Source organism: Ostrea edulis, chromosome 5, assembly GCF_947568905.1.
Source record: "Ostrea edulis chromosome 5, xbOstEdul1.1, whole genome shotgun sequence".
Classification (NCBI taxonomy): domain Eukaryota; kingdom Metazoa; phylum Mollusca; class Bivalvia; order Ostreida; family Ostreidae; genus Ostrea; species Ostrea edulis.
Window position 1 is genome coordinate 93,429,898 of NC_079168.1, and position 12,827 is coordinate 93,442,724.

At 37.1% G+C, this 12,827-nt stretch overlaps 1 protein-coding gene across 1 annotated transcript in view; it reads right to left on the minus strand.

Moving 5' to 3' along the window:
• Positions 1-12,827, minus strand: part of LOC125650895 (anaphase-promoting complex subunit 1-like) — a 201,758-nt gene that overhangs the window by 163,389 nt on the left and 25,542 nt on the right. Inside the window, exons 7-10 of the mRNA XM_056166223.1 lie at positions 12,312-12,388; positions 5,209-5,354; positions 4,795-5,021; positions 2,768-2,980 (exon numbers count right to left, since the gene is read on the minus strand). Of these exons, the coding sequence (XP_056022198.1) occupies positions 2,768-2,980; positions 4,795-5,021; positions 5,209-5,354; positions 12,312-12,388 (663 nt within the window). The remainder of the gene's footprint in view (positions 1-2,767; positions 2,981-4,794; positions 5,022-5,208; positions 5,355-12,311; positions 12,389-12,827) is intronic.

Here is a 12,827-nt window from a genome sequence, read left to right on the forward strand (position 1 = left end):
TGTCGATATCGGTCGATCTCAATAACTTTTTACAGGTAAATATTTTGTAAAGACATATAGAACTAAAGTTGTTGAGTCTATAGAGGGCTAACAAATGACATCAAGAAATAGGCCCGCGGGCCTTATGGCTCGCCTGGAGAGTCGAATTTCAAACGAATTTCACCGCAACTTTGCTTCAGAAGCTTATGATATGAAAAATTGATTATATCTAAAGTGTCTTAAAGTCGGAAACTAAATTGGGACTCATTTGTCTTCTTTTTTTTTTTTAACTCCGAGTGCATCAACAAATCGGACGGAAGACCTACTCGTTGCTCGCAACGAGATCGTGTCTAGTTATTATTATTATTATTCTTTTTCTCCGGTACTTTTTTGTCCGGTAGTGTTCTCAGAAACTACAAAAGGGATCGATATGAAACTTTCCAGGATGATAGTATAGAGTTTGTAGATGTGCATAGTGATAGTCATTTTGTCTGCACGTGCATGCACGCGCGCGCACGTGCATTGCAATTTTGGTACAAAAAATGGAAAATCAGAATATTGAAGGAAGCGATATAAAACCTAAATAGGATGATAGTATATCATTTGTACATATGAAAAATAATATTTATTTTGTCAGCACGTGCACGCATGCGCGTGCACTACAAAATTTGTACGTTAACTTTGGAATCAGTCTAACTTTTTTGTTGTTCATTGAAATGGCTTGAAATTCATATCATAGGTAGATATTGAGACTCTTAACTGATTTGCATGGTCAAAATTACCAATTTGCACGCGCATGCACGTGCGCTTCATTTTGATTGGATAATACTAAAACGTTTGTAACTATCTTGTTTATGAAGTGAATGAGATGATATTCACAGCATATGTAGACAATATGTGTATCTATATATTGGTGTAAGAAAAAAATGCCAACGCACACGCGCATGCGCGTGCAACGTTTTTAAATTATCAATTTTTAAAGGACGATAACGTTTTTGTTTTTCATCAAATTCTATTGATATTAATGGTTTAGATGTGTCTTGTTACTCCTTACAAATTGTTGTGGTTAGAATTACTGCTCAGCACGTGCATGCACGTGTGATGAATTCTGATTGGACGATTTTAAAATCGCTATAACTTCCTTGTATTTGGTGGAAACGTTATGAAATTCACACTGTGGGTATATGATACACATGCCTGTTGAACGGCATCAACAAAAATTCGGAATCATACACGCGTGCGCGTGTATGCGCGTGCAACGCTTTCTTTCATTTTTTTTGGTACTGAAATGACCATATTGAACGTACTACATGTAATTAAAGGCTAAAATAAAATGATTTTTTGCTATAGATTCACAAGGACATCACTTTTTAATTGGGGGAGGTTTGGGGAACATCTGTAACGGTCCCCGTTACAATTAGAACTAGTTAATTTTATTTTACAACTATTAAAACCGTACTTGATATTCTTAATGATAAATTCAAAATAAATGTAGTCATTTTCTCCACTGTACAAATTATTTGCGAAATTTTATCTCTTAACTGCGGAAAATAGGCAACCTGTATTAAGAGAACACCTGTCATATGTGACCTTTTTTCCATTTTCTGTTGGATGGTCTCTTAATACAGGTTTGATTGTAGTATTAAATAACAAATAGCAAGGCAACAGTTCTATTTTCAATACCTATAATTTCTTAATTAATTTTTTCTCAACTGAACCATCAACATTTTCACAAGGTTGCTATGCGTTGCAAAATGTCGTGCGCTGCCACATAAAAACAAAAAGTTGAAGCGCAAAAGTCCCAATTAACTCCTGTAAAATTTGTTAAATCAAAATGGCAGTGCAATATGATCAACTACATATAGGGACTAACAATCCTACAAAATTTGGACAAAATCTGTTGAGCGGATTCCGAGGAGTTGCATTCACAAATTGTAGTTATAGTGTATATTTCTGAGCAGTAGTAGAAAAGAAAAGAAACTTTTTGTTTTCATGTATGTTGCAGGAAAGCTCCTTGATCTTAAAAATGTTGTTTGAAATATAAAAGTCTCAGCTTTTATATTTCAAAACAACATTTCTCAACCTTCAGGGTTCTACTGCAACAAACATTTCTCAACCTCCAGGGTTCTACTGCAACAAACAACATTTCTCAACCTCCAGGATTCTACTGCAACAAACAACATTTCTCAACCTCCGGGGTTCTACTGCAACAAACATTTCTCAACCTCCGGGGTTCTACTGCAACAAACAACATTTCTCAACCTTCAGAGTTCTACTACAACAAACAACATTTCTCAACCTCCGGGGTTCTACTGCAACAAACATTTCTCAACCTCCAGGGTTCTACTGCAACAAACATTTCTCAACCTCCAGGGTTCTACTGCAACAAACAACATTTCTCAACCTCCGGGGTTCTACTGCAACAAACAACATTTCTCAACCTCCGGGGTTCTACTGCAACAAACAACATTTCTCAACCTCCAGGGTTCTACTGCAACAAACAACATTTCTCAACCTCCAGGATTCTACTGCAACAAACAACATTTCTCAACCTCCGGGGTTCTACTGCAACATACAATAAAACATGATCAATGTTTTTAAATTCCTAAACACATTTTCGTACATCATCAAACCATTGCAGTGGCTATGCCCAGGGTTCAGAAAACATTGTTAAAACCAACTAAATACACTACACTACCTAATGTCTACATATCAATAAACTGAAAAAAATTTGTGGAGGTCTAATGCTGGGTCATAATAAGATGGTCTAGACTACATTCATTCTTACCGAGTTGATGTTGCTGGCTCTGTCCAAATGTGCTCTAAACAAACTTCTGGTCTCAAAGGTTCCACCCACTCTGTAAAGCTCTCATTGATAAGAGAAACATTGTTGGAGCAGACAGGTGGTGTTCTAAAGTAGTTTCCTGAATGTCTTCCCAAACTTGGAGATGGTGTATGAAATCTATGAAGGGAGGCACTTGTAACAGCTGGTGATTGAGATCTAAGATTTTTGAAAAAAAATTGGAGAGATGAATATTCTTGAGGTTCACACAGGAATTATTCAAATTTTATCCTGTTTATCAGAATTTCTTTAATCCTACTTTTGTGATCTTTATCAGTGAAATTTTTTTAAGAGGGATGTTAAACAAGAGGCCCATGGGCCATATTGCTCACCTGAGTCACCTTGGCCCATATTTAAAGATTTTCCCTATATATTCGCATATAAAACTTTGATCCCTATTGTGGACCCAACCTACCGCCAGGAGCCATGATTTGTACAAAATTGAATCCGCACTATGTCAGGAAGCTTTCATTTAAATGTAAACTTCTTTTGTCCTATGGTTCTTGTCAGAAGATTTTTAAAGATTTTCTCTATTTATTTGTATGTAAAACTTTCAGCCCCTATTGTTGGCCCCATCCAACCCCCGGGGGCCATGATTTTGACAAACTTGAATCTGCACTATGTCAGGATGACTTTATGTAATTGTAAACTTTTCTGGCCCAGTGATTCTTCTGAAGATTTTTAAAGCTTTTCTCTATACATTTGTAAGTAAAACTTTGACCCCTTATTACTGTCCCATCCTACCCCTGGGGGTCATGATTTTAACAAATTTGAATCTGCAATATGTCAGAAACCTTTCATGTAAATTTGTATTTTCCTGGCCCAGTGGTTCTTGAGTAGAAGATTTTTTCCCCTAAATATTTGTATGTAAAACTTTGATCCCTATTGTGGTCCCATCCTACCCCGAGGGTAGGGTTAGGGTTAGGGTTAGGGTTAGGGTTGAATCTGTACTATCTTGGGAAGCTTTCATGTAAATTTGTATTTTCCCAGTCCAGCTTTTCATGAGAAGTTTTGAACGCATACAGCAATGTGTATATGTAATTCCAATAAGATAATCAAACAGATGCTTACAAAAGTGCGGTTACCAATACAACACCAAACAAATCAAACAGATGCTTACAAAAGTGCGGTTACCAATACAACACCAAACAAATCAAACAGATGATTACAAAAGTGCGGTTACCAATACAACACCAAACATGAAATGAATGCTAATGAGGGAGGTTAACTTTAAACGTGCGCCAACAAATGGCTACAACGACTGTGCTTCTAAGTTTCCTCAAAACCGAAGTGTGCATGGATCAGTGTAAATCCTGAAAAGTTCACCTTTTGTGCGAAACAATTGCTTCGGTAGTTAATGACTATTTAACAATCAAAAGACAGAATCAAATCAATAAAAGCAACATTTCAATATGAAATCATTACATAAAAGCTCTACGATCGCTTGGTCGCCGTTAGCGGCATGCTATTGAAAAGGGTGACTTAGTCGTCACTTCTGCATGGATTTTCTCCCTATATAGTTGTATGTAAAACTTTGATCCCCTATTGTGGTCCCATCTTATCCCCAGGGGCTATGATTTTAACAAACTTGAACCTGCACTATGTCAGTAATCTTTCATGTAAATTTCAGCTCCTCTTGCTCAGTGGTTCTTGAGAAGAATATTCTTAAATGACACCAACCTATTTTGACATTTATGTGATTATCTCCCCTTTGAAGAGAGCATGGCCCTGCATTTCAACAAACTTGAAAGGCCTTCACCCAAAGATGCTTTGTGCCAAGTTTGGTTGAAAACGGCCCAGTGGTTCTGGAGAAGAAGATGAAAATGTTAAAAGTTTACGCCGACACCAACAACGGAAAAATTTTGATCAGAAAAGCTCACTTGAGCTAAAAAGCTAATACTTCCGTGCAGGTATTACTGTCTTATGATAGCATCTAGTCTTCATTCTGCAATGTTTTATAAAGTTTTGCATACCTGGATGCTGCAATATTTGGAACCATTGGAGTGATTGGCTGAGGAATATGAAGACATCCTGGAGAACTAATTCTCCCTGAAGAACTTCTCAATGGAGATACACTTGGAGACTGGGAGGAAATGTTCCCAAAGTAACGAGAACTGCAACTGGACTGGTTGTGCAGTGGGGTCCCAGAAACAGGATGGTAAAGGCTGTTGTCCAGAGTGCCACAGACTAAACTGCAATCCTGTAGGTAAATAAACTCATATGCAAACTAATTGTAATGGGGACCATTACAGATGTCCCTTCCCCCACCCCAATATTTAAATAGTGTCACAATCGAAGTGATTGTAGTACTAAGTATGTACCCATTCCATTTTCCATTCGTACAATATTTACAGGTAATTTGAATATCTACTAATAAATCTACTTACATCAATCTTAGCTCTTTGAATTTTCCAGGCTGAATGAATTCCTAACTGTGAGTCATAGGTGAGTGCTAAGGATGGCTCTACACTTGTATAGACAATATTTTGAGAAGTATCTGTCATATAGGACACCTTTAGTCCGCTACTGGTACCTGTAATAAATTACAAACACTGAAACTTGTCATAATATCTAAGATGATGTCATCCTCTTTAAGATAAAGTTAAAACAAAGACAAGAGGCCTGTGGGCCACATAGCTCATATGAATCACCTTGGCCCTTTTCCCTACAGATTCAAATATAAAACTTTGATCCCTACTGTTGCCCCATCTTATCCCTAAAAAACTTCAGTCTGTACTATAAGGCATGTAAATCTAAACTTCTCTGACCCAATGGTTCTTCAGAAGATTTTTAATGATTTTCCTATATATTCCCATGTAAATCTTTTATCTTTTATTGTGGCCCCTGGGACAATGGGTTTAAAGAACTTTAATCTGCACTATATGAGGAAACTTTCAAGTAAATGTAAACTATTCTGGCCCAGTGTCTCTTGAGAAGAAGATTTTTAAATATTCTCCCTATATCTTTGTACTATGTAAAATTTCAATCCCCTATTGTGGCCCCAGCCTACTCTAGATTCAACAAACTTGAATCTCGCCTTTGAAGGGAGTATGGCCCTTAATTCGAACAAACTTGAATCCCCTTCACCCAAGAATGCTTTGTGCCAAGTTTGGTTGAACTTGGCCCAGTAGTTCTCAGGAAGAAAATGAAAATGTGAAAGTTTACGCTGACGATGCAGACAGACAACAAACAAATTTTGATCAGAAAAGCTCACTCAAGTGAGCTAAAAAAGTCTGAGTGTTTCGAAAGGACGAAAAAGGGTAAAACTATATGCCCAGACCACTTTGTGCTAGGAGTATAAAATGAAATATTTGATTAACAAACATGATTCTACAGAGGGACAGAAAAGCAGAAGGGGGTCTAGGGGATCCCCCCAGCAGAGTATCTAGGGCGCTTTTGAATTCTGTGAACCAATTTTGAGGTTTTAAGCTTTATAAAAATGTCAGTAATAGTAAGTATTGGTTCCCTAACCTAGTTTTAAGAAAAGGTCCTACGCAATTTACCAACACTAGTCTTGTCTAAGAGGTTCTTCAAATGCTGGACCTTGTCAATTGCCTTAACTCATTCAGCCCCAGCAACTCTTTATCTATACAGTGCCTCAGCAGCTGTTATCAGCATGTGCTCCAGAGAGAATTTTAGAAGGATGTTCAATGCTGTTGTAAACATGCACATGCTCAGTATTCACCTGTATGTCTCTGATTATATTCCACTGAGAGCCTTGAAATTTACACAAAATATAGAACACAAATTTTGCAATTCAATGATGTAATTATTTTCAAAAAATAATAAAAGCTTCCACAGGTAACAAGCACTGAAATTGGAAATTGATGTTTCAAAAAACTTAGAAGTTTATATCAAGGTTGAACGACGGAACAGCTGGGATGATATTTCAGAACAACTTGTGGCATGTCAAACGGATATTCGCAACTGGATGGGTTCAAAACTATTAAAGCTGAATCACGACAAAACAGAACTCATGGTGTTCGTTCTGAAACGAAATAGATCCGAAAATCTTGACTTTCACATTTCGTTCGGAGGAAATATTATAACTAAGGCTGATTGTGTGAAAAATTTTGGTACAATTTTTGACAAATTACTTACTATGGACAAGCAGTGTAGTTCCGTTGCAAGATCATGCTACAGTGGAACCCCGTTATTACGTTCCCGCTTTAATACGTTAGTCCGCATATTACATTGGAATTTTAAAGCACAAAACCATTTCTTAACAAACCTATATAAAATAGACCTCGTTATTACGTTGTCCTAAGATGCCGGGACTCAGTATTACGTTGTAAAAATTCCGACAAAAACGTAATAAACCCCTAATTATTCAATAGTGATTCTCAAAATAATAAGCCATTCACACCTTGACTGCCTGAGGCAGTCACCACGTAAATTTCCTGGTCTGTTTGGGGATTAGAGACGCTTGACTGATCCCGCTTCGATAGATCTAGCGACATCAATACAGGTGAATACTCCGTATCGAAGCCAGTGATAAACAATTAAATAATATTTATTTAGATATTGTACTCTATGAAATTTACTTCATTTTTCATGTTTTGATAATCAAAGAAATAATTTCTCAACCACCTGCGTGTTCCGCATAGTGTGATTACCTTCGCTATTAAAATTCTATTTACGGACAGCTTTAGTACCAAACATGAAATACAAGATTTATCGTAGCAATGTTAAAACCGCTTGGGTAACTTCTTGGACATAGGTGACTAAAGGTGTTCAATTAAAAAAATTTCCGTTGTTTGGACATGCAGCTTGAGTGTTCGTAAATCTCGTCCATACATACACCAATCAAACTGCCCTGTGTTATCGGCCGATTTTTGCATGGCATTTACCTCGGTGAATATTCTAAAATCCCTTGATGCACACGTGATTTTAGTGCCATCATTTAGCATTGTAAATGAGATCTTCGTGCATCATATTTTTTATGTGGATTGCGCTTAAATTGTTCTCCGTGTTTATCGTTGGTGAGAAGTGTGTAAGTGTTGGGTATCGTGTGTGTCTATAGTTTTGTTGGTTTTTTTTGGGTGGGATTTTTTTTATTGTGTTGTGTATGCGTATTGTGTAATTTGAGAACTTAATAAAACCGATGTTTCGTTATTTTTTAAAATACGAATGTTGAATACGAACTGGAACGAGTTATTGAGAGAAATTTTCATGAACTCATTGTTTTAAAGTTGAACAAAATGGCGGTCCAAACGAATGCAGAAAAAGCAACGTTTATCAAAACATCCTTATGTATCCTACACCGAAATAAAGAAAAGGGATAAAAACATGAAGAATTACGGACATTAAAGATAAGATGTAAATAAAACAAAGTATCAGAGTCTTTTAAACAAAGAAACAGTAAAGATATATTCACGCACCCCTTCACAGAGTACCAACGGACGATATATAATTTCCAAATGATATTTTTAACGGATTTCACTGGGATCGTTTATTACGTTGCCCCCGGTATTACGTTTTTTTATCGTGACAAAATGGAAAACGTAATAACGGGATTCCACTGTACATGCATATCCATCGGATAGGTAGCATTCGTCCATTCATCTCTGAGGTTGCATGCAAGATATTTGTGAACTCTGGTAACATTGAGATTAGATTATGGAAATGCCCTATTGTATGCAGTGAACAAGCAATACACGAACAAGCATGTACAGAACACTGCTGCCAGAGTGGTAATGAGGACAGAAAAATACGAACACATTACGCCTGTTCAGACCCAATTGCATTAGCTTCCAGTTGAGAACCGTATTCAATACAAAATTTTGTTGTATGTTTACAATTGTCTTCACAACCTGGCTCCTAGATATTTGTCAGAACTGACAACACCATACACACCGGCGAGATCGCTAAGATCGGACTCAGCCTATCTGGTTACAGTCTCTGTAACCAAGACAGAGACTTATGGAGAGAGGAAGTTTGACATGGTGGCAGCGACACTCTGGAACGGTCTGCCATGTGGACTTAGAAATGTGAAGTGACTCGACTGTTTTAAAAGAATTTCAAAGACCCACCTATTTCGTCTTGCTTTAAATCTATGATTCTGTTTTTATGTTTATTTATTACTTTTTCCCTAGAACATTTATACCATTAGTGTTTTAACTTTTGACTTAACATTTTATAATACATTTTAGATATTTAGCATTGTGTTCTACTAAAGAAAAAAAAACTCTTACTATCAATCTTAATAATGTTTTATTTTGATAATTTTATAGATGTAAGATTTTATGTCATACTGTCATTTAATTGTTTGATTTTTTTATTGTTGCTTTCCTCACCCCTACCCTTGTAAAGCGCCCTAGAGTAAATTGTTTTATATAAGGCGCTATATGAATTTTATTTATTATTAAGTCAATCATTCATCTCAGTTCTGGAAATTTTGCTAAGTGATATGGCTTAAAATACTTAGCACACCATTTAACATTACATCTTTCACAACCATATGTAGGGTCAGTCCTGAATTTTTTTGTCAGTCCCGATTTTTTTTTTTGGTTGCACACTGTTTGCATGTCCTGTTTGTGGGCATCACTATTGGCCAGTGAGCCTGGTATGGTTCTGCTGGTGCCTGGACGCCGGTCTGTTGCTTCCTCTTTCCAATAAATCTCTCTAGCAGTTGATGTGCTTACTGTATTCTAAACTCCATTTGAGCTGTCTGGTTCTTGTAGTTTTTGGGGTTTTTTTAAGACATGCTGAGCCGACACCCTCATTAGGAGATACACATTAACCATGGCTACATCAAACAGGAAGAAGAATAGGTACTTCCTCCATTTCAGGGCCTTTCTTGCAGTATCGTACATGGAACGCAACTGGTCAGTATGGTCGATGCCATTCATGTACTGGTTATACAATTTAATGGTCTCTGGACACAGAACAGCCTTTACAGAACCAATATTTCTGCTTTTGACTGATTGTAGTCGCATCTCTGTTACCTCAGTACTGTTATGTTCTTTTTGTCCCGCCAAGCAGTTACTCTCATATTTCCTTTCTGCTTAGTAATGCTCTTCCCCTGTTCCCTAAGCTTGATTGATGCGATGTCTTTGGGCAAACCTTTTCTATTAGCCCTCACAGTCCCACACGCGAAGTGTCTGCACTCCATAGTTCAAAGAACAAGTCTGGTGACGTGGAAAAGCTGTCACAATATATATGATGTCCAAGTCCCATTATGGGTTGAACCAAATCCAATACTACATGAGAGCCCAAGTCTTTCTCGGCCACATAGTTCATCCAACCAGAGTAAACTTGAAAGTCATATACATACCCATTGTGAGGGTCGGCCCTAACCCAAACTTTGATTTCTCTCTTGGTAGGTTTTGCCAAGCCTTCCAGAGTATCCTACCATTGCCTCATCAACAGAAACTTCTTCATGGGCGTGGTAATCTTCAGGCTTAGAATTTTACATGCAACATCTCCAATATTGGTCGTACGTGTGCCAATTTGTCATGACCGGGAATCCCTCGTGGTGGACTAGTTGTTGTATCTGCAACATGTAGGTGCCTTTGCAGATTTTCAAATCTACTTCTGTTAAAACTTTCCCTCAAGACATGAAGGGTGGAATAATTTATCCTTATACCAGTACATGTCTTGGGCTGGTGCTGAAATATCCACATAACAACTGCTGTTCCCAAACAGGCCTTTATTTCATCTGCGTTAGTTGGGTACCAGTAAGTATTTGGTCGCTGAGTATGCAACCTCTCTGCATTAGCATTGGTTTGGTCTGTAATTGTTTCATAAATATGGACAGGAAACAATAAATGAAAGAAACCAATTTCAGTCTTAATGCTATCAATAACTCGGGTTAGTCCACAAAATGTCGTTATTTATTTGCTGTAAATGTTCTGACCATCTCACGAGGTTGATCATCATCGCTGCTTAGTCCGTCTGAATCATGATCAAATTCTGATTCATCGTCAGATATATCAGACAAACGAACATCAGAATCAAAATTAGCAATCTCCATTTGTTTCCCAATATCTTTTTCTGCTGCTTCTGTACACTCTTCTACTGTAAATCTTTCAAATTCTTCTCCATCACTTTTACTTCAGCTATACGTCGACGGCATGTTGTTAGTGAAACCACGCTTCATTGAAACATTATACTTTCGAGTTTACTTTGTCTCCTTATTTATGAATATTTATAAGGTAAAGGTTAAAAAAGACTTGTTAGATCCTTTCTGATTGGATAAATTAGAACAGACTCGCACTAAAACTAATTTTTAAGCCAATCGTAGGCCTCTTCTGAACCCTATGTAAATCCTGACTCGAAGTGCGATTGACCATCGAGAGCATTGTAAACAACATTCCTGTAATTGGGATTGGGGCTGAATGAGTTAAACATTACTGTTGTCTTTGTACTACTTTTACGGACATTTTGGTAAGGCCCACGTGTTTACAATCAGTGTTCAGTCGGATGATTGGGCAATATTGTAATGATCCAACCAATCAACAATAAGAATACAATGAGGAAAAACTGACCGCTAAGTAAAATTCAAAGTCAAAACCAGATATTCCGGAAAATAAGATTCCTAAACGGTGAAATTTATTGAACCTAGAAATTTTCGGAATCAAAATCATTACATAGAGAACAGATTTTTCTAGTACAGAATTCTAGCAGAATTCCACTTTAAAGCAGAGAAAAATCATGTCTGGATTAAACAGAAAAAACTCTGAAAGCCGAATTTTGAAGCATCTGATGATAAAAGCAGGGGAGATAACTCGCATTTGTTTATGGTACAAAACCGATCAATTTTCTCAACAAATGTTACCGCTATGGGGACAGGTAGCCTGCGATGAGTACACGGTTTACGTGAGTTACCTCTAGATTAATACCGTGTTAGATTTTTCTTGCCACGGGAATGTGGTAAACAATATATCTGTGTAGATTAATACCGTGTTAGATTTTTCTTGCCACGGGAATGTGGTAAACAATATATCTGTGTAGATTAATACCGTGTTAGATTTTTCTTGCCACGGGAATGTGGTAAACAATATATCTGTGTTGCCTATACTGCAGTTTTTCAAGGAATGTAGATTGCTTTTTTACAATTCTGCGCTTCAAGTAGCCCTAGTATACAGGAAAAGATATTAATCTCAATTATTTCTGACTCTCTATGTATGGAATTTTACATGCACTTGATTGGGAAAAAACGAATAAATATTGGGGGAAAACGAATGAAAACTGGAAAAAACGAATGAAAATTGGGAAAATTTCAGTGATTTTTGGATTGGGAATGGGTTTGGTCACCGGACCCAAAAATAAGCAAAGAAAACCCCTACACACAGATCAATAATTTCAATGATTGGTAAGTTGTAATATACTGGTCCATTATGACTCCATAACAGGCAAATAGGAAACATTACAGAGAATTTGCTCATGCTGATCAACCAGCATATCCCAAGTCTAAAGACATTAGATGCAATAAAACGAAATGACATGAACATTCACATACCAAATTAGAAAGAGAAAGATTACTTACTCATTTTCATTATTACAGGAGAAACTTCATCCAGGCAGTGTAACATACTAAACAATGTGGTCTGGTTTGGAAAATTTCTGAAAATACCAGTGTATCGAGTTTGGTGTCAATCAAGCAAATGATTCGTAAAATATAGGAGATAAAATATTCCTATGTCCAGTTTCACCCTTGACCTTTGACCATGTGACCTCAAAATAAATAGGGATCATCTACTCCTTAAGATGTACCAGTGTACCAAGTTTGATCTCCGTAAAGCAAAGGGTTCTCAAGATATTGTGCAGACACTATTTTACTATGTCCATTTTAACCCTTAACCTTTGATCATGCGACCTCAAAACCAATAGGGTTCATCTACTTGAGATGTACCAGTGTGCCAAGTTTGATGTCTATCAAGCAAAGAGTTCTCAAGATATTGTGTAGACGGTTACTTTCTATGCCCAGTTTGTCCCTTGACCTTTGACCTTAAAATCAATAGCGGTCATCTACTCCTTATGCTGTACCAATGTACCAAGTTTG